The sequence below is a fragment of the Chiloscyllium punctatum genome, chromosome 41 (genome assembly GCF_047496795.1).
Source record: "Chiloscyllium punctatum isolate Juve2018m chromosome 41, sChiPun1.3, whole genome shotgun sequence".
NCBI lineage: Eukaryota > Metazoa > Chordata > Chondrichthyes > Orectolobiformes > Hemiscylliidae > Chiloscyllium > Chiloscyllium punctatum.
This window is the reverse complement of record NC_092779.1, coordinates 46152707-46175780: the sequence shown is the minus strand read 5'-3', so window position 1 is coordinate 46175780 and position 23074 is coordinate 46152707. Positions and strand designations below refer to the sequence as shown.

The following is a 23074-nucleotide window of genomic DNA, read 5'->3' as shown; positions in this document are numbered from 1 at the left end:
TCAACTTTTCTTGTTACTCAAACCAAGAACTGTTACACATATTACATAAAGCATCTTCTGCTTTAATTTTGAATTCCGCTGTTTACCTTTTCCCTTCCATCACGTTGATACGTAAATAAATAAAGTGTCACAGGCAAACAATGTGAATGTTTAAATATAGGGATAATCTGATAATGGCACTGAGCATATGGTACTGGAGAAACACAGTCAGTCAGGCAGCATCCGAGGAGCAGGAGAATCAATGTTTCGGGCATAAGCCCTTCATCAGGAATTCCTCATGAAGGGCTTATGCCCGAAAACGTTGATTCTCCTGCTCCTTGGATGCTGCCCGACCTGCTGTGCTTTTCCAGCCCCACATTCTTGACTCTGATCTCCAGCATCTGCAATCCTGACTTTCTCCTGGATAACCTGGCAAGAACACATGACAGGATTAGTTAAGTAAGTGGTTAGTGGCACAGGCACACTCCTCAATAATACTTAAATAGAGAATGAAATATATCCCCATAAATATGGCCTTTTCAAAAAGACCCCTTAGGATTGCAAATTACTGATTTTAAGGTAATTGCAAGAAAGGCTGACTAAAGCCCAGTTTGTTCTTATTGCAAATTTATTTTCTTTATAATAGAACACACACAGGAACAGGTCCTTCAACCCACCAAGCCTGCACCATTTCCAAATCTTTATTTAGGCCCACTACTTATTGTAGTTTCTATTCCTCCGTTTGCCTCCTATCCATGTGTCCACGTGAAATGTTATTATTGTGCCTCCTTCCACCACCTCCACCGGCAGTATGTTTCAGGCACTCACTAAGTTCTGTGTGAGAAATTTTCCCCACACCTCTCACCTGAACTTTCCCCTTCTCACCTTGCGCCTGTGCCCTCTTGACTGACCTTTCCAACCTGGGAAACGCTTCTGACCATCCACCTTATCTATGCCTCTCGTAATTTTGTGGACCTCTATCAGGTTGTCCCTCAGCCTCTGTCTTTCCAGTGAAAACAATCTGAGTTTCTCCAACCTCTCCTCATAACCGAAACCCTCCAAACCATGCAACATCCTGGTAAACCTTCTCTGCATCCTCTCCAAAGCATCCACGCCTTTCTGGTAGTGTGGCAATCAGAACTGCATGCAATATTCCAAATACGGACTGACTAGTTTTATAGGCCTGCAAAATAACTTAAAATATTTCTCGTAAGGGACAACTTCTAGCATGGGAAAAAAAATTAAACTGGAAAATATTTGATGAAAGGCATTAAAATTGTTCACTCTTGACTCAGCCTCATTAGGATTTTGATACATAATATGAAAAAAAACCCACAAAAAGCTTTGCATTGTTTTGCTTGGTTGATATTTTACCATGTTTAGATTAAATACTGAACTATGTTATTTACAGTTATTCCACAGTTAAAGAAAAATCAGGCTTTACTCTCTAGCTGGCTCGAGAGTTCCAGCTCAGGAAATACATTTTACGCTCCAACGGACAGATTGATAAAGCAAATGAGTTTCCATTTTGGCAAAAATGTAAACGAAACATGTCCAGGTCACTCTGAAACAGGTAGGGGAACCACCCACCACTTCGGTTATACTTCTCTTAACCTATAAACGACAGTCTCTGACTAAGTTCATGAAGCCAAAGTAACAAATTATAATTACCTTCTGGAGATAGTCTCAAAAAGACAGATTAGAAATAACATAGTAGCTTTTGTACTGGTCTATTTGTTGAAATCTGTACTGCTGCAGCCTGGGTTCAGTTCCCAGTCAGGGAACAGCTTTGGTCCAGAGCATTTGGGTTCAAACCCCATAACTAGAAACAGATTAATGCATCCAAGTGCATCATGCACTCATTGAGTAAATGCTTCACATGCTCAGAGCAGCACCAGGGGTGGCACAGTGACTCAGTGGTTAGCACTGCTGCCTCACAGAGCCAGGAACCCGGGTTTAGTTCTAGCCTCAGGCGACCGCCTGTATGGAGTTTGCATCTTCTCCCAGTGTCTGCGTGAGATTCCTCCAAAGTGCTCCGGTTTCCTCCCACAGTCCAAAGATGTGCATTTTACATGGAGAAATTGTCCGTAGTATGCAGGGATTATTAGGTTCGGTGGATTAGCCATGGCAGATGTGGGTTATGGGATACGGTGGGGGTCTGGGTGGGATGCTCTTCTGAGGGTCAGTGCGGACTCTATGGGTTGAATAGCCTCCTTCTGCACTTTAGGGATTCTATGATGTTGCTGTCAGCTACAGAAAGAAACACTTGAATTTATATCACAGTTACACGATCTCAGAGTAGCCTGCTTCATTATCAGATTAATTGAGTTGAACACTTAATATCATTATTAGCAAATATCTCCACTTCTGAACTCGCGATAAACTCTTGACTTAGATTGAATATAAAGCTGAATCCAATGGGAAACCCTGGAATCTAGCTAGGGGAAGGAAAAGATTTCCAAAATAAAGATACTTACATTTGTGCTGAATTATTTGTACTTCTTTTGAATTTTGACGCTTTATCATATTATTCTGATCCCCAGTCTTTCGAACCATTGTGAATCAGATGCTCGATAAATCTGAGTTGTTCACTGCCCCTGATGCACAGGAAGTGATAACTGTCTGCCAGTTTGTTAACTATTTATCAAGTCACAACATATCTGATTTTGGAGATCACTTGACACAGCTGGCAAATGAAGGTATAGTGTGATAGTTTCAGCTGTTTGAACACACAAGAAATTAAAGCACTCTGCTTTATGTATGATTTGTTCACGTAATGTGGGTACCATTTATTGTCTGAACCTAATTACCCAGAGAGCAATTCATAGTAATTACATGTACACCAGGCACAGATTTCTTTCTGTATATGCCATTAGGATAACATTTCTAAGCATACATTTTTAACATCTGCCACAGTAGGATTTGAACCCATGTCCTCAGAATATGAGTTTTTGTTTATTCATTCACGGGATGAGGGTGTCACTGGCCAGGCCAACATTTATTGCCCATTCCTAATTGCCCAGAAGGCAGCTAAATGTCAACCACATTGCTGTGGGTCAAGAGTCACATGTAGGCCAGACCAGGTAAGGATGGCAAGTTTCTTTCTCTAAAGGAACCAGATGATTTTTATTCTAACAATCAACTCATGGTTATTATTAGACTCTTAAATCCAGACTCCTTTTGAATTCAAATTCCCTCATCTGCTGTGGGTGGTCCCCAGAACATTACCTTGGTCTCTGGATTAATAATCCAGTGGTAATATCACTTGATTCACCTTGCCTTGGTTTGGGACTCTGGGTTACCTTAATATATGCAGTGTTTAAATGCTTTTAACCTTGATCTAACTTCAAACTAACTGCTTCTGGCATATTTTATTTGATTGCCCTAACATCATTCACATTAAATTATTTTTCCTTCTGTTTAGACTTATTCCCTATTGTATTGATGTGTTCAAATATTTATATGTCTAGCCCTTATTGGAGATGATTTTCTTTCGTGTCAGCACATTATTGGTGTCAGATTTAGGAATTTACAAAGTTGTACCAAATAGAAAATAATTTGACTTGTACTGCACTATGTGCCTGAAATCACAACTTGCACTCTTGTTGATGAAGCTCTACCCCAGGAGTGATAACTCATTAAATCTGCCCGACAGTTAATTTTAACCCAACCCATGTGAATCAGTTTCTTGTTTTATGCCCAACACAATGGAAAATACAATTAAGTAGGGTGTTGGGTGATTATTTCACTCAAACCCCTTCCCTCTTTGCGGGTGCAAAAAATTATAATCATTTCTTGTATCATTTTTCAGCATTTTCAAATCTCCTTCTCATCAAATCCATTACAGCTCTATTTAGATGGTATATTTGCCAATGCATAGTCTGAACCACAAAGAAGGAAGAAAGAATGTGACTTTTTCAGGCAGTTTTCACATACTCCATGGATCATGATACACTTCACAACCATTTGAAACTGCAAATTTAAAAATCATACAACACCAGGTTATAGTCCAACAGGTTTAATTGGAAGCACACTAGCTTTCGGAGTGACGTTCCTTCATCAGGTGATTGTGGAGGGCTCGATCGTAACACAGAATTTATAGCAAAAATTTGCAGTGTGATGTAACTGAAATTATACATTGAAAAATTGATTGTCTGTTAAGCCTTCCTCTGTTAGAATACAGTGATAGTTTCACCTCTTTCATGTGTAAATCACAAAACCCTTTTTTTTAAAGTTGCATTCTCGGGTTAGCTGTTAACAATGGTGATAGCTAGACAATATGTTGAAGGTGTTGGCTCCCTGTGTTCTCTGTCTATGACCTGATGTTTAGATTGATTCTAATCTAAAAAGTGAGATAACGGAGTTTTACATAAATTCATGCAGTTTTTGAGCTCAGAGTTCTACATGAATGTTCTACATGGCATCTCGAAATCATTTGAAACTACGTGATAGTACAGGAAACTAATTTCCACAGAACAAATGCTCCACAAACAGCAGTGGGATCAGTTAACTTTGTTGGTGTTGAACAGGGGTAACCAGAGGAAATCTTATGCTATATTCTATGACACAAATATCTAATGGATCTCATTACTTCAACTAAACAAACAAATGGGACCGTTGCTCAGCATCATGCAGGCAGACAGCATAAATTCCTACTTTTGTTGTACATCTCTCATTAAACACAACACCATGAAAAAATATTGTGCATGCAACCCACATGCACAGTGCATAAGCTTTCCTCTTAGGAATCATTGAAGCACTATTAGGAGTATTGCTTTACAAATGAAATTCTCCCCTTTGGGGCACAAGTTTCCTCTCCTTTGAGGTGATGAGAAAAGTGGCAAGAAGGGCAATTAATTGAGCGAGTTGGCCCGTGAGAAATTCTTAAATGCTGGTGAGAAGCTTCATTGGAAATTCTCTCCACTCGCTTGGAATTGAGGCCTTTAGTGATCAATTACATGTCACAAAAGAGCATCAATTTTCCGCTAGCCCAATTCTGTGCCTTCATAGCATTCAAGAAAAGTGGCTAGTTCCCTGACTGGATAACCAGGCCAGTGTGCCTACTAGGCTGGATGGGGCCTGCATTTGCTCCAATCTGTGACCAAGGCAGGGCAGGAATCCAGGGTTGGCTGGGGATGGGGGTGGCCGGGGATGGGGGTGGCCGCTGTACACCATTCCCTGTGTCTCAAACCACAACCACCCTGCAGAGGTAGAAAAAAATGACTTACCTTCTCAGCATTGCATCACTTGAAAACTCTTCAGAACAGACCCAAAATGAATCCAACCAGCTCCCAAGCTACATATCTTCACAAAAAGCAGCCAGCCTCTGATTGGCCAGCAACTTCCAGTGAGATAAAACTCCACTGTCAAGCCCTACAATTGGCCAAGAAGCTTGTTGAAGAGCACTTCAACTTGATTGGATCTAATTTCTGCCAGCTTTCTTGCTGGTAGAGGCAGTAAGTTGCCACTGGATGTGTCAGCCACATCTAGGTCACAATTCTCTGATTTGTAGTCTGAGTCTTATTAATACGCAGTTGTGGCAAGGCACCCTCTGTATGACTTTACCACTATACACTGCTGGTCAACACAGCTACAAGTGTATGATAGCATTACAAAATTAGAAAATTCATGAAAGGTAAAATTTTATTGAAAGCGTAGTGATAATTAATAACAACACAGCTGAGTCCTAAGGGGATGGTTTCAGCCCCAATCCAGATCCGAGCACAAAACCTAAGTCGGCTGAAGGAGTCCTGCACTGGCAAAGATACCATCTTTCAGATGAGCCATTAACTGGAAGGTAAAAACAATGACTGCAGATGCTGGAAACCAGATTCTGGATTAGTGGTGCTGGAAGAGCACAGCAGTTCAGGCAGCATCCAAGTCCAGCCTCTTCTCAGATGGCATCAAAACTCCCATCAAACGAAAAACTAAAAGAACTGTGGATCCTGGAAATCAAAAGCAAAAATAGAAATTGCTGGAAGAACTCAGCAGGTCTGGCAGCATCAGTACAGAGGAAGCAGAATTAACATTTCATATCCCGTGTCTCTTCTTCAGAACTGATGGCAGCTCGATACCAACCTTTTTCCTGGCTACTATCACTTCAGAAGAAGGGTTACTGGACCTAAAATGTTAACTCTGCTTTCTCTCCAAGGATGCTGCCAGACCTGCTGAGTTTTTCCAGCAATTTCTGTTTGTGAATCCCATCAAACTATTGGAAATCAAGCTAAGTGGCTCTCCCAGCACCCGATCAAACATTATCCATCAATCAACATCACCAAAACACATTAATTGGCCATTTTACCTCATTGGTGTTTGTCAAGTTCAAACCAGCTGCCAAAATTCCTACCTTATAGTCGACATTACACTTTAAAAGGACCTAACTGGCTGTAAAACACTTTTTAACATCTTTCTTTCATATACCATTTTTATCTAATGTTTGTGATGAAATGAAGCCTGGTGATTAGAAACAATCTCTTCATTTTGAAATGTAGTTGTGCTGCAGCAGACTCTTCAATCCTTGCAACCAGAAAAGACGCTAGAGACGTTGGAGGAGCATCCAGCTCAGAACCTTCAACCTTTAGAGGAAACCTTAAAGGCGATTGCTTTCCTTCTACTGGAGATGAACAATGACCTAGTACAAGCTGCCACTTCTTTCCTCACCACAGCATCAACAAACAACAATTTCAGAGAAAAGGTAATGTAACATTGAGATGTTTTGTATTGTTCAATTCATAAATCATTAAACTGGATAACAATGTGTCCATTATCTACATGCAGTTACATTTCATACATAATGTATTGAACAGCACCTGCCAGTACTTCAGAACATTTGTCCACACCTACAAGCTTTTAACCTGAATTTGGAAGTTGTACTAATACTTTCCAGTAATAATTTATTATCTCACTCATGTATAAACCTCTGCATTTACCAGTTTAATTCATTCAAATAATCTTCAACTTACCATTACTTTGATAACATCGGATTCTTTGTTTTTTTTTCTCTTTTGCTTATTTGACAAAACCATTCTGAGGTCATTGCCTGCAGGTGTGCTGTTCATGATTTTCTGTATGCGAAATTTATTTCAGTGGCTAAGGATTCCAGCTGAAACTGCCTAGAAAATGACCTCATTACTTTTGCTTCTTACTGTAGTATAGGAATCTGACAGGAAAAAGGAGACGGTTCAGTCCATCATGCCTGTCTCAGCTGTTTGGGAGAACCAAGTAACTATCCCACTCCCTTTGCTGTCTTTCCAAACCCCTGTAAATGTTTTCTTTGTTTACGCAAACCCAAATTCCGATTCAAACTTACCAGTGAGTCTACTTTTATTATTGTCAAGAGTGATTATAATAAAATTTCAAACTAATAATCAGGAACTGAGAGAATCTGAATTTCAGATTCTTTTCTGTATTTGGATAATATGTGCATGTCAGCAAAAATAGTGAAAATTTCCTGACCTTAAGCAGCATGGGCAATGACGAGAATTGTGACAGGAAATGGTGAGAATGAGAAATGTGATCCCTAATGTTGAAGGGAGAAAAGCCCAATTTTCCCCTTAAGGTTTCAATGGCTAGATGAGAATCTTGCTGGTAAGTGGTGAGAACATAGAACATAGAACAACACAGCACAGAACAGGCCCTTCGGCCCACGATGTTGTGCCGACCATTTGTCCTAGCTTAAGCACCTATCCATGTACCTCTCCAATTGCCGCTTAAAGGCCACCAATGATTCTGACTAATGATTCTGAGGACCTTATTTCTATGTATTTGCAACTTATTTTTAGCTAATATAATTTCATTATATGCAATCTGCAGTTCTCCCCAGGGACTGGTGAGAAACTAGAAGGCACCAATTCCCAACTTGAAAGTCTGGGCAGTTATCTGGCACCAGTTGCTCACCAGTTGCTCTGTAACCTTTCCTTTTCACCTCCATTCCCCAACATCTCAGGGCATCTCAATGGCAGCAAGTCCCTCCACCCTTCATCCACACAGAATTCCAACCTCATCCTAACATTGTGATTAATCTCAGACAAATGCAGAAGACAGTTCAGCACTTTACCACTGCACATTACAGCTACTGACACCTTACATTGCAATGTTCCAGCTAGGTCACCGTGACACAGAACTACAATCAGGACAGGATGCTGATGCTCTCCTAGTACTCACTCACTTTGTACTTGCATGGACACTGACAGCATCACTCCTTTGCCTTTCAGTGAGCCTCAAAGCCAGGAAGCTTGTTATGGTTGTAGCATTAAACGGATAAGGGGAGGATACACATTGCTGTATGAGTTTATGCCAATATCGCCCTCACAGCTGTTTCAACAACTCACATGTTAATCTCTCTGCATACCCTTCAATCAAATGGCCATGTCTGAAAGTCTAAGTGAGGGGGTTATACATAGTGAAGTGAAAGGGGACTATGATCAGTCAGGGAGTGCCACCATACGTTAGCAAGGTCACTGTCTGATCAGGATCTGGGCGGTTGGCCACAGTCAGTAGTGGAGGTTTGAGCAGTAAATGTAAAAGGGGTTATCGCGGGCAGTCCATGCTGTGTTGGGGAAAGTCATCAACTCAAGTGTGGGATTTGGAGCCATTACACTAAGACAAAAGGGGGACACTGACTGGAAAGCAGGCAACCCCAAATATAAGGGTGTGACGTGATCATAGCAAGGGCCTGGAGGACTTGGAGAGAAGGTTTATGAGCCACCCTGGCAAAATGAGAAATTGAGTTAGATGATGCAGAAACAGGAAAGCTGTGAGCAGGGATAACTCATTTCACCTGGTGGCCTGAATAAATGAACAGAAAGTCCTGAGGCCATGCAGGATTGGTAATTTGGAGGATGAGCTGGGTGAGAGTCATTGAATGAAGGTGCTGCATGCAATAGTGTGAGACAGTGAGGCTTGGTGGGATGCATGTACAACAGCAGAGTTAGAATGGAGAAATGAAGGAAATATGATGGCACTTATCCTTGCAGAGCACAGAAGGTTATTGCCCTTCATTCAACATTACTGTGTATCTGTTCTTGTGGGGAGAGTGCACTGATCTCAGTCCAGGTTGGCAGTATCTCATGCCATGATCTCTTTTGGCTATCAAGAGGAAAGAGGTTGGCACTCCTCTCCACTAGGAGAAAGTGAGGAATACGGATGTGGAGATCAGAGTCGAGAGGGTGGTGCTGGAAAAGCACAGCAGGGCAGGCAGCATCCGAGGAGCAGGAGAATCAACCTTTCAGGCATAAGCCCTTCATAAGGAAATGTCCTCTGCCACCCTGTCCACCAATACCTCCAGGTTCTTGTCCTTGTATTAGTGTGCCAGCTTCCCTGTCTTGGCCACCTTCTCTAAAATAATGGTCAAGCATCAGACTTTCAATGGCACATCCTGGCATGGCACTAGACCTGAAGGTCCTGGCAGAGGTGTGCATTTCTCCTTCTGCACCTGAACAATTCAATGATTAATGAGGTAGGCAGAGGAAGACAGCATGAGAAATACCTCCAGGAAACTCCCTGAAAATGATACTTTGCCAAGGTTATGACGATTCAGTGCAGTATCTTCTCTTAATGTGACATAAAATTGCATTTGTGCTTCTTTGAGAGAATGAAAACTATGTGTTTGTAAGAATGCACTCCTTCCTTTCACAGGCTTTGCTCTATTACACCAAGGCACTGACCCAACCCAATGTAAAGATCCAAAGGGCTGCTTGCACAGCACTAAAATGTATTAAAGTAAGTGCAACTTGTATAAAATCCACAATGTAATGATAATGATCATGCAAAGTTCAGGATATTTTGACTATCCTATGTGTGCCAGGTCCTCAACTGGAGTTATATTCAGCTTCTCTTCACTGACCATTCTCTACACCCTGTTTAAGTTCTTGCCTTGTTTATATTCACTTCCCTTTTGAATTTTGGAACTACTTCCTCTGCACAACCGTGTCATGGAGATATACAGCACAGAAACAGACCATTTGGTCCAATTTATCCATACCAACCAGATATCCTAAATTAATGTAGTCCCATTTGCTAGTATTTGGCCCATATCCCTCTGAACCCTTCCTATTCATATACCCATCCAAAACCTTTTAAATGTTGTAATTGCACCAGCCTCCAACACTTCCTCTGGGAGCTCATTCCATACACACATGAAAAGTTGTTCCTTTGGTCCTTTTCAAATCCTTCCCCTCTCACTTTAAACCTATGCCCTCTACTTCTGGATTCTCCCACCCCAGGGAAAAGACTTGCCATATGTAAGGATACTAGTGAGAGAAGGAAATGTCTTTTGTGGATGAGGAAGGCCACCACTTTGACAGGGACAACACATCCATCCTAGGACAAGCCAAACAGAGACACGCACAAGAATTCCTAGAAGCATGGCATTCCAACCAGAACTCTATCAACAAAAACATTGACTTTAATCCCATTTACCACCCCCTGAGAAAAAAACAGGAAATGGCATCACCATAGAAAACGATGTCACCTCAGGAAATGATATCACCAACCCAAGGAAACCTAAACACATAAATAAAAAGCAGGCTACACCACCAGTGCTTCATCTGGAGGCTCAGTGAAGATGTTACCAAGTATGCTGACGAAATGTCTGAAAATGAACCTTCCAGCTCAGTGTAAAATGATATTACATGTGGAATGATAGGTGCTTCCAAAAGAGCAGTTGTTTATAAACACTGATTTAATCAATTTCAAATATTCATTTGCTGCACCCACAGGCTTGTGAAAGCATTGATATATTGGTGAGTTTGTGCCAATCTGAAAGAGAACTCCTCCGGCAAGCCGCTGCTGAATCACTCCTCTCGCTAGGTGAGTGCTTTTCCACGTGGATGAGCCACACAGTAGCTCCAAGTTCGATTTTTGGTTACACTTTAGACCAGCTGGCCCAATCAGTGCTGCAGTTGTCAGATTCATTGTGTTGCGGCAACACCAAGGTGGTGAGAGCAGTGGTTTGACAGCTCTCCTGATAAAGCTGGGAGACAGGTACGGTAACCCCTGATGTTGCTCTTACCACTCAAAGAACCAGAACTAGAAGCACTCAAACTGTAAAACCTAACCATTTCTTTTAAAACATGATACTCCCTTTTGTGCAAATCCTCCCATGATGACAAAATGAGAGACGGAGATCATGCAGGAATTGCCTGAGGTTTTCTTTAAGTTTGAATCTAGTGCAGAAGATCACCATGTCCAACCGTTTTATTGCCTTTTTTATACAGACACAAAGCAGCATAAAAATTACATCCAACTGAGGTATGTGATTAGTGCTTCAAAATGTTCCTTTCTTTAATAAGACAGAAAGAATTGAAACAGTGAGCTATGAATACTGAACTGACCTGGACCTCCTTTCTTTTTAATTATTTTTTTCCTTCACTTCATGAAATTAAAGCTAAATTAAGATTGTACCTAGGGAAACGTGGAATTGCTTCAGCATGTTAAAATTGATATAATTCTGCCACAGAATTTACATTTGAATTTTTTACTATTGCTAGTCGGTGTGAGAATGAAACGTTATAATGTTTAAAGCGTTAACATTGCTCCAAAGTGAGTTCCTTCATGGTCAGCAGAAATAACACTTTCTTTTTACACTTTTCTTTCATTCTCCTGTCTCCCAAACACAAAACGTTAATTCCTGAGCCTGGCATATGGAAATCACTGAAGATAAGTTGCAATGAGTTGTATTAAAGATTTCCTTCTATTTATAGAGTCATAGAGATGTACAGCATGGAAACAGACCCTTTGGTCCAACCCGTCCATGCTGACCAGATATCCCAACCCAAACTAGTCCCACCTGCCAGCACCCAGCCCATATCCCTCCAAACCCTTCCTATTCATATACCCATCCAAATGCCTCTTAAATGTTGCAATTGTACCAGCCTCCACCACTTCCTCTGGCAGCTCATTCCATACCCGTACCACCGTCTGTGTGAAAAAGTTGCCCCTTAGGTTTCTTTTATATCTTTCCCCTCTCACCCTAAACCTATCCCCTCTAGTTCTGGACTCCCCGACCCCAGAGAAAAGACTTTGCCTATTTACCCTATCCATACCCCTCAGGGATGAGGGCTTCACTAGCTAGGCCAGTGTTTATTGTGCCTCCCTAATTTCTCTTGGAAAGGTGTTGGCGAGCTGCTGTCTTGAACTACTGCATTCCATTTACTGTGGATTCATCCATACTGCTGTTAGGGAAGGAATTCCAGGATTTTGACTCAGTAACATGGAAGGAATTAATATGTAGCTTAGAGGAGAATTTTCAGGTTATGATACTCCCATGTCGGTCCTTTCAGTTGGCAGAGGTCACAGGTTTGGAAGATCCTGGTGAAAGTGCCTTGCTGAACTGCTACAGTGAATCTTGTAGATGGTAGAAATTGCTAGCACTGTGCATCAGTGATGGAGTCTTTTGCCATCTTTATTTTAAGACTATTGACTCTGTCCAATGAGCCAACGTGTGAGGAACACAGCTAGGACTTGAAATGATAAACTTAGCTTTCAAGCTCATATCCAAACATCCAGCAAGCAGAGAACAGTAGAACTATTTTTCCAACAAAATGTGGCAGTTGAAGGTTGTCACATAATGCAAATTATGCATAATATAATTTCCAATTACCCTCAACAGTATAGTCTCCAAGGGGGATAAGTGGAGATATTACCCAATAATCTACATTCTTACCAAAGGTTGTAGTATCCCTCTCAGAAGCTGGTTTCATACTGAGGCTGCTGATTACTCCCATCAGGGGAAATGACCAGCAGGAGGATTCTCGCTGCTGATGGGAAACAATTGTTTAAAAAAAAGATGGAATTGCTTGCAACTGATACACTGGGACCAACAGGCTTTGTGTTGCCCCATACAGATAGATCTCTTTATTTGGAAGGTGGGGTGTGTGCACCACACTAGTGGTCTTTGGGCAGGTTGAATATCACATTAGACTAGCCTGGGAGATTGTGGATGTTATCTTTCTATTGATAGTAATAGAAAGCAGCACTGCTGCAGGTTTGGCTGCTGAATTTCCTACCAGTTGCTCTACAATTCTTGCTCATTTGCAAGGTTTCTTATTTGCCTATTCAGCCAATATGAAATGGATAATTCATTAAGTGAATTGATTGATGGGAGAGGGGGGGTGGGGGTGTCTGCTGACTCATAGTCCAGTTTGAGTTTTCCCTATTTAGTGGAGGATTACGGGATTAAAATGTTGTTGCCAGATCAAACCTGACTATATGCATTTACTGCAGCACCGCACTGCATATTCAGCTCTGCAGAGTTATCACTCATCAACCCTATCTTCTTGTTTCTGTTCCATCAGTCTCACGTTTTTTTTAAAATCGTTGGATTAGTCATTTCAGCAGAACTAATGTAATTTTTGTCTGTTTATCAGCTCAGAACAAAAGGCTGACATTTGACTGGCATTAACAAATTTAATTGTTTCTAAACTGACATCATGGTCAGTGGGCCAAATTTAGAACTTGAGTAGACTAGCTAAACCTTGCTTGCACATCTAATTTTCACAGTAGCAGTATTTGTTAAAAATAGTTTATGGGATGAGGGCCTTGCTGACTAGGCCAGCATGTATTGTCCATCTCTAATTGTTAAGAGTCAACTACGTTGTTGTGGTTTGGAGTCACAAGTCAGCCAGACCATACAAAGATGGCAGTTCCCTTCCATAAAAGGCATTATTGAATCAGATGTTTCATGACCATCATTAGACTCTTGATTCCTGATATTTATTGAACTCAAATTCCACCATCTGCTGTGGTGGGATTCTAACCTGGGTTCCCAGAACATTACTTGGGTCTCTGGATTAACAGTTCCAGGGACAATTCCACAAGGCTAATTGCCTCCTTACTAGTGAAAGAGATGAGGGAGTTTATCATGCAAATACCAAATATTTAAAAGTTGATGAATGTGATAACAAAATATAGGGGATCAAATGTTTATATATAGGGAGAAATGGCAAAAATATCAAAATAGTAATGCTGAAAATATACAAGTTATCACTTAGTGTCATAGTCACAGAGATTTACAGCACAGAAAGAAACCCTTCGGTCCAACTCGTTCATGCTGACCAGATATCCTAAATAAGTCTAATCCCATTTGCCAGCATTTGCCCATAATCACTCTAAACCCTTCCTATTGATATATGCATTCAGATGCCTTTTAAGTGCTGCAATTGTACCAGCCTCCGTCACTTCCTCTGGCAGCTCATTCCATACATGCACCACCCTCCATGCGAAAAAGTTGACTCTTACATCTCTTTTAAATCTTTCCCCTCCCACCTTAAACCTATGCCCTTTAATTTTGGACTCCCTCACCCCAGGGAAAAGACCTTGTCCATTTACCTTATCCATGCCCGTCATGATTTTATAAACCTTGATAAGGTCATCCCTCAGCCTCCAATACTCCGGGGAAAGTAGCTCTGTCTACTCATCCTTTCCCTACAGCTCAAACCCTCCAACCCTGGCAACAACCTTGTAAATCTTCTCTGAACCCTTTCAAGTTGCACAACATTGTTCCTATAGCAGGGAGACCAGAATTGGATGCAGTATTCCAACAGTAGCCTAACCAATGTCCTGTACAGCTGCACCAATGTCCTGTACCTCCCAACTCCTGTACTCATTACACTGACCAATAAAGGAAAGCATAACAAACACTGCCTTCACTATCCTATTTACCTGTGACTCCATTTTCAAGGAACTATGAACCTGCACTCCAAGGTCTCTTTCTTCAGCAACAGTCCCCTGGACATTACCATTAAGTGTATAAGTCCTGCTCTGATTTGCTTTTCCAAAATGCAGCATCTCGCTTTTATCTAAATTAAACTCCATCTGCCACTCCTTGGCTGACTGGTCCATCTGATCAAGGACTCATTGTACTCTGAAATAACCTTCTTCACTATCCACTACACCCCCGATTATGGTGTCATCTGCAAACTTTCTAACCATATGTCCTATCTTCACATCCAAATCATTCATATAAATGACGAAAAGCTGTGGACCCAGCACTGATCCTTGCAGCACTCCACTGGTCACAGGCCTCCAGTCTGAAAAACAACCCTCCACCACCACTCTCTGTCTTCTATCTTCGAGCCAGTTCTGTATCCAAATGGCTAGATCTGCCTCTATTCTGTGTGATTTAACCTTGCTAACCAGTCTCCCATGGGGAACCTTGTCGAACGCCTTATTGAAGTACACATTGGATCAAGTCCACTGCTCTCCCCTCACAATCCTCTTTGTTACTTCTTTTAAAAACTCAATCAGGTTCATGAGACATGATTTCCCATGCACAAAGTCATGTTAAGTATCCATAATCAGTCCTTGCCTTTCCAAATACATGTAAATTCCCTCCAACAACTTGCCCACCACCGAGGTCAGGCTCACTGGTCTATAGTTTCCTCATGTTTCCTTACCACTTTCTTAAATAATAGCACTATGTTCGCCAACCTCCAGTCTTCTGGTACCTCACCTGTGGCTATTGGTGATACAAATATTTCAGCAAGAGGCCCAGCAATCACTTCTCTAGATTCTAACAGAATTCTAGGGTAGACCTGATCAGGTCCCCGGGATTTATGCATTTTAAGACCTCCATTACCTCTACCTCTGTAATATGGACATTTTTCAAGATGTCACCATTTATTTCCCCAAGTTCAATATCTCCCATGTTCTTCTCCACAGTAACCACCTTCCCCAGTCTTCTGCGGTTCACATATAGGTGGCCTTGCTGGTCCTTAAGGGGCCCTATTCTCACCCTAGTTACCTTTTCATCCTTAATATATTTATAAAATTCCTTTGGATTCTCCTTAGCCTTATTTTCCAAAGCTATCTCATGTCCCCCTTTTGCCCTTATGATTTCCTTATGTATACTCCTACTGCCTTTATACTCTTCTAGGTATTCACTCCATCTCTACTGTCTTTCCCTGATATATGCTTCCTTCTTATTAGTGACCAAAATCTCAATTTCTCATCCAGGATTCCCTACACCTACCAGCCTTGCCCTTCACATCAACAGGAACATACTGTCTCTGGACTCTTGTTAACTCATGTTTGAAGGCTTCCCATTTTCCAGCAAACATCTGCCTCCAATCAGCATTTGAAAGTTCTTGCCTAGTACTGTCAAAATTGGCCTTCATCCAATTTAGAACTTCAACTTTTAGATCTAGTCTATCCTTTTCCATCACTATCTTGGAACTAATAGAATTATGGTCGCGAGCCCCAAAGTTCTCCCGCACTGACACCTCAGTTATCTGCCCTGCCTTATTTCTCAAGAGTAAGTCTTCTCTAGTAGGTACATCCACATACTGAATCAGAAAATTACTTCACAAATTCCTCTCCATCCAAGTCCTTAATACTATGGCAATCTCAGACTATTTTTGGAATGTTAAGTTCCCCTACCATAACCACCCTATTATTCTTAGAGAGAACTAAGATCTCTCAATTTGTTTCTCAATTTCCCACTAACTGTTGGGGAATCTACAGTACTATCCCTTTCTTATTTCTCAGTACCACCCAAATAACTTCCCTAGACGTATTCCCAGGAATATTTTCCCTGAATACAGTCATAATGTTATCCCTAATCAAAAATGCCACTCCCCCCTCCTCTCTTGCCTCCCTTTCTGTCCTTCCTGTAGCATTTGTATCCAGGAACATCAAGCTGCCAGTCCTGCCCTTCCCTGAGCCATGGTTCTGTAATTGCTATGATATCCCAGTCCCATGTTCCTAACCATGCCCTGAGTTAATCTGCCTTCCCTGTTAGGCCTCTTGCATTGAAATAAATGCAGTTTAATTTATCACTCCTACCTCATCCTCTGCTTTGTTCCTGTGTGCCCTGACTGTTTCACTTACTGTTTTTCCCAGTTGTACCAGACTCAGACTGATCTCATTCCTCACTATCTCCCTGGGTCCTACCACCCTCCCCTTACTAGTTTACATCGTCCTAAGCAGCTCCAGCAAATCTCACCTCCAGCACATTAGTCCCCTTCCAATTCAGGTTCAATCCGTCCTTCTTGTACAGGTCACTTATACCCAAGAAGAGATTCCAATGATCCAAAAATGTGATTCGTTCTCTCCTACACCAGCTCTTCATCCATACAATCATCTGCTCTGTCTTCCTAATCCTACCCTCACTAGCTTGTGGCATTGGGAGTAATCCAGATATTACCACCCTTGAGGACTTACATTTTAGCTTCCTGCCTAACTTCCTATATTCCCTGCTCAGAATCTTATCCTTTTCACTTGCTATGCCGTTAGTTCCAATGTGTACACCGACCTCCTGCTGGTACATGGATTTCAGTGAGGCATCTCTTAAGGTTCCCCATGGTAGGCTGATGGAGAAAGTGCAGTTGCATAGGGTCCAGGGTGTATTAGCTAGATGGATAGAAAACTGGCTAATAGTGGAATGGAGGTCCTCAAAATGGAGAACTGTGACCAGTGATGTTCCACAGGGATCTGTGCTGAGACTACTATTGTTTGTGATGTACATAAATGATTTGGACGAAGGCATAGATGGTGTGATTAGCAAGTTTGCAGATGACACTAAGTTTGGTGGAGTAGCAGATAGTGAAGGGGACTGTCAGAGAATACAGCAGAATATAGACAGATTGGAGAGTTGGGCAGAGAAATGGCAGATGGAGTTCAGTCCGGGCAAATGCGATGTGATACATTTTGGAAGATCCAATTCAAGAGCGAACTATACAGGAAATGGAAAAGTCCTGGGGAAAATTAATGTACAGAGAAATCTGGGTGTTAAGGTCCATTATACCCTGAAGGTGGCAATGCACCCCAGGTCAAGAAGGCATACGGCATGCTTTCCTTCATCAGTTGGGGTATTGAGTACAAGAGTTGACAGGTCATTTTACAGTTGTAGAAGACTTTGGTTCGGCCACATTTGGAATACTGCGTACAGTTCTGTCACTACATTGCCAAAAGGATGTGGATGCTTTGGAGAGGGGGCAGAGGAGGTTCACCAGGATGTTGCTGGGTATGGACGGTGCTGGTTATGAAGAAATGTTGAGTAGGTTAGGATTATTTTCATTAGAAAGACAGAGGTTGAGGGTAGACCTGATTTAGGTCTATAAAATCATGAGAGGTACAGATAGGGTAGATAGCAAGAAGCTTTTTACAAGAGTGGGAGACTCAGTTACTAGGGGTCACAAGTTCAAAATGAGTGGGGAAAACTTTAGGGATAAATGTGTGGAAAGTTCTTTGTGCAAAGGTTGGTGGGTGCCTGGAATGCGTTGCCAGTGGAGGTGGTAGAGGTGCGCACGATAGCATCATTTAAAGATGGATCTACAAAGATGAAAGAATGGGCAGGGAGCAAAGGGATACAGACCCTTAGAAAATAGACAGCAGCTTTTGATAAAGATATAGATCGGCACAGGCCTGGAGGGGTGAAGGGCCTGTTTCTGTGCTGTAATTTTCTTTGTACTTTATCCCTCTCCCCTTTGAGAATACACTGCACCTTCTCTGAGATACCTTTGATCCTGGATCCAGGGAAGTGACACACCATTCTGAAGTCTTGCCATCAGCTGCAAGATAGTCCATTTGCATCTCAAACTAGACAGTCCCCTGTCATAGTTGATTGCTTGGAATCTAGTATACCCCTCATTACATTAGAGCCAGCCTTGGTACCAGAAACCTGGCTGTTTGTGCTATATTCCCCTGAGAGTTCATCACACCCTACATTTTTCAAAACAGTATACTTGTTTGAGATGGGGTTAGCCATAGGTGACTCCCGCACTGCCTGCCTCCCTCTCCTACCTTTCCTGAAGGCAACCCATCTACCTGACTGTATCTGTGGTTTATCTCCCTCCCTCCCTCACTGCAACTGCCATCCATCACATCCCCTAGCTCCTGTAAATTCCTCATTGTCTCTAACTGCTGCTCCAATCGATCCATGCAATCCGATAGTATTCACAACCAAAGACATTTCCTGCAGACATAATCATTGGTAACGTGGAAACTCTCCCTAATTTCCCACATCCGACAGGAACAGCACATCATTCTCCTAAAGGTCATCTTTGCACCTTAACTGTTTACAGATCTGGAAAATAGTACCTTTGTTTTTATATTTTTTAAGTTTACTCAAAAGACGGATCTCAATAACAACATGCCACTATTGTAGATTTACAAAAGAAAAACAGTAATGTTACATTTTAAAAAGCCACGTAGCTGCTCCTCTGCTGTGAGCATTCCACACACAAGTTTCTCCATAGTCAGTGATGTTTATTTTCTTTGAATGAACTCCTATGTGCAGAGATACTTGAACCCAGACAGCAGAGTGAGCAGTTGTGCAAGTTACTGCTGGGTCAGAACCTGGGTGTAGGTTGCTTTCTCCTTTTGAATCACAGACCATGTGGTCACTGTCTTTGTCCCTCTCATCCTCCTTTTTAAAGTGCCTTTGTTTCGATCTATTTTTCCCCCCAAGTTCCAAAACAGTGCAACAGATGAGAAAACGGTAATTACTGCTCCTGGGATTCGAGGCAATCAGCTCCAACACTGAAAATGCCTCAACAAAGGAGCGATTCTTAAAGCCACAATCTTTTCCCCATCCTCCATCTTGAGAGTAGAGTGTGAATTTTGGAATAGAAAGTGAATCTTGTTTGGCTTGCTTCGTGAGTGTAAAGTGGCAAAACAAGGGTCAATTTCAGGGACTAATAACCCATGACATGCCCTGAAACATGGATTCACCTTGATATTTGTACAAGCCATACTTCAGACATCCATGATGCACATGTAAAACTGATGTTAGACCCTTATGTATTTAAATGAGGAGGCTATCACCTAATTTTGGCCCCCTTTTGGAAATAAGCTAACAATGAACAGAGCAAGAGATTAACCTGCTTGGCTCGAGATTCTCCAGCAGTCTCTGCAGTAGAAGGTGTGACCACACCACCAAAAGCAGTGTATTGAAAAACTATGTTTGTGGAGATCCCATTGCAGCAAGTCGGTTCCTTTCCATTCCTGAGACTGTGGCATTCCCAGTTTCCTAATTCTCTCTGGGTCTTACCTTTGAGAAGCTGTCAATATTCATCATAAAGTGGGTGAACTGTCTGTGAATCCGCAATGAAAAACTGGAGTTGCCCCAGATAATATTATTGAGAAGTGAGGCTCAATCTTTGATTAGTTTCAAGCCTCTTAGTTGATCCAATGAATAGCACTCACTGAAAATAAGACTGAAAGGAATGTTTGCATTATCAAGTTGTAGCTGAAAAATGTGTTGCTGGAAAAGCGCAGCGGGTCAGGCAGCATCCAAGGAACAGGAGAATCGACGTTTCGGGCATAAGCCCTTCTTCAGCCCTTCTTCAGGTCGTCACTTTCTCCACTATTAAGTTATAGTTTCCTTTATTTGGAAAAATGTCAATGGTGTGAACAGTGGAAGGCTTTGGTATTGAGGAAAGACGAGAGAAAGTGAAGCTCTTTTCAGGGATTTGGGTTGAAAAGATTACAAGCAGAGGGTTTTGTTTAGATAAATCCAGAAAAATCAATTTCCATAGCTCAGAGCTTAAGTTTAAAACAATCACTAGAAGAGAGAGAGGAGAGTGGTTAAGAAGTGTTCTTTTGTGCAGGGAGTTGCTAGAATATTAGAATGGTGTACCATAAGAAGAGCCAGAATCCAGAATAAAGAGAAATTCTACACTGTATGGGGAAGGTAATGGGCTCTTGTTGTACAACTCCTAACAGAACACAATAGTGAAATGCTCTTGTTGTAAACTAAAATTCAACGAAATTATGATCCATCGTGCAAATTTCGATCATTGTGATGTTCGCTATATTAAAAATGTGTGTACAAAACTGTCACAACCTAATTGTAATCACATCATTCTCATCTCCCACAATTCTTCCTTTCCCAGGAGAAGAAGGCTGCTTGGCTTATGAGCAGTTGGACAAAGTCCCTCAGGATATGGTGCAACTTGCAGGAAGACGAGGAAATGCGGTCAGCACTGCCTTTTAAAAGGGACCGCTGCACCACGCTTCAGTATTACAACCTGCCCATGTGGATGGAAGTTGCACAAACTCTGCATTGAGGGTGAAGGATGCTAGTGGCAATGTCCAGGAGAACCAGAACTGCTCACGCTGAATCAAATACCTTTCACTTGGCAGTTTGCCTTCCCCAACAATAGTCAAACACACATGACATCATCCAAAGAGGAAACAAATGAATCAATGAGTTATTTCATTCAAACATTTTACCAAAGTTGTTCAAACTCCACGGAAATCACTTTATTTTGTGTTAATTTATTTAGAATTAAGTGAAATGTTTTAACTACTGAATTTCCCATTTCTTATCGTTTTTTTGAGATCACACTGGCATTACATTTTTTTTAATTTGCACATTTTTGACTTGAGTTATCAGGGTACGCCATGTATATAGTGCAGCTCTGGTTCATATATTCTTACTTTCTTTTAGCTTTCTGCTGTCCCATGGCCATGTTTTGGCCAAATGGGTGAAACAAAAGCCAAAAAGATACTGGGTCTGTAAGAAAGGTGAGTGCAGTGCAATTGGGAGTGGCCCTTTAAAGTTTGCATCCATGTCAGATGCAATGTTTCAGCCACGAGGATCTAGAAGCAAAAAAAAATTCTACAGACGATGACAATCATCACCTGAATAATGCGGTACCTATAGATCTTGTATGTGTTTCATGCTTAAAATACTCTTCCTACAAAGCACGATCTCTCCTCCAAATATGTTGTACATGAAGCTGAAAGGTTGGTCTCAATATATGCCAGAGATGATAGATTTAAGAGTGTGAGACTGTGGTACTAATTTATAAAATATTCAGATCAGGGTTTACCTGCAGAATGTCAGAACGAACAAAGACTTGAGAGTTGCATCACCTACAAATGAATAGGTGCAGTTATTAAAGAGGCATATCTCTGGCTCAGATACTATGTTGTAACTAGTCTGTTTGAAATTTCAACTTCCTTGCCTTGTCTTTCGGAGGAAAAAAAACATCAAGTTTTTTGTTTATCTAGGTGGCATTTTTAAAATAAAATTTCAAGTATGCATTTTGTCCTTCTTACAACATCTTCATTGCTGAGGGAAAAAGTCACGGAGCTGTTCACAGAAATTTTCAAGGCCTCTGAATGCAGAGTTTATCCTGGTGGTCTGGAGGATTGCAAATGTAACACCATTGTTTCAGAAAGAGGAAATGATAACCTTGGAAACTACAGATCTGTCAGTTTGACATCAAGAGTGGGAAAACTGATGAAGGCCATAGTATGGGATATTTTGAATATTCACTTAAGAGAAAGATAATACTAAACCATCAACATGGCTTTGTCAAGGGCATGTTTGTTGGCAAATTAAAAATATTTGGGATCAATGGGTCCTTGGCAGCATGCATTAGAAGTTGGCTAAAAGATAGGAAATAGAGGGTAGGTATAGATGGGCTTTTTTCAGTTTGGAGCTGAGTTGAAAGCGGTGTTCCCCAGGGATTGGTGTTGGGACCTTTGCTGTTTCTTATTTATATAAATGATTTGGAGATGGGCATAGAGGGCAAAATCTGTACATCTGCAAATGATATTAAGCGAGGGTGAGTAGTGAGTTGCGAGGATGATGCTGAACAGCAGGGCATTGACAAGTTGGCAAAATGGGCAGTCACCTGGCAGATGAACTTCAACGCAGAGAAATGTGCAGTAAGGCATTTTGATAGAAGAAATATGGAGATAATACAGGCCTCAATGGTACAACTATGAGTGGCGTACAGGAGCAGAGGGATCGTGGGGTTAATGTACATGATTATCTGAAAGCGGCCAGGCAAGTTGAAACAGTTGTTTAGAAGGCTTCTAGAATCCTTTGTTTCATAAGTAGATACGTTGAGTATAAAAGCAAGGAAGTCTTGCAATACCTCTGCAAATCATTGGTCAACCACATTTAAAGTATTGTGGTCAGTTCTAGCCATTTTATTTAAGGAACAACCTTGGGGGGAGTTCAAAGAAGATTTACTAAAATGATGCCAGGAATGAAAGGTTTTAGATACAAGGAGAGATTGGAGAAATTGGGCTATTCTGCTTGGAGCAGGGAAAGTTAAGAGGTGACCTTATTGAGGTGTTCAAAATCATGAACAATTTTGACAGGATAAAGAAAGATATTCTGTGTCCACCAGTTGTG

The 23074-nt window shown here is 41.4% G+C and overlaps 1 protein-coding gene across 6 annotated transcripts in view; it reads left to right on the top strand.

Annotated features, from left to right (window-relative positions):
* Positions 1–21967, top strand: part of ripor2 (RHO family interacting cell polarization regulator 2) — a 259207-nt gene extending 237240 nt beyond the window's left edge. For all 6 annotated transcript variants that reach the window (XM_072560835.1, XM_072560830.1, XM_072560833.1 and 3 more), the window contains 6 exons: positions 1391–1552; positions 2523–2678; positions 6471–6673; positions 9616–9699; positions 10698–10788; positions 20814–21967. In XM_072560835.1, coding sequence (XP_072416936.1) covers positions 1391–1552; positions 2523–2678; positions 6471–6673; positions 9616–9699; positions 10698–10788; positions 20814–20914 — 797 coding nt within the window. In that variant the 3' untranslated portion in view covers positions 20915–21967. The remainder of the gene's footprint in view (positions 1–1390; positions 1553–2522; positions 2679–6470; positions 6674–9615; positions 9700–10697; positions 10789–20813) is intronic.
* The last annotated feature ends 1107 nt before the right edge of the window (positions 21968–23074 follow it).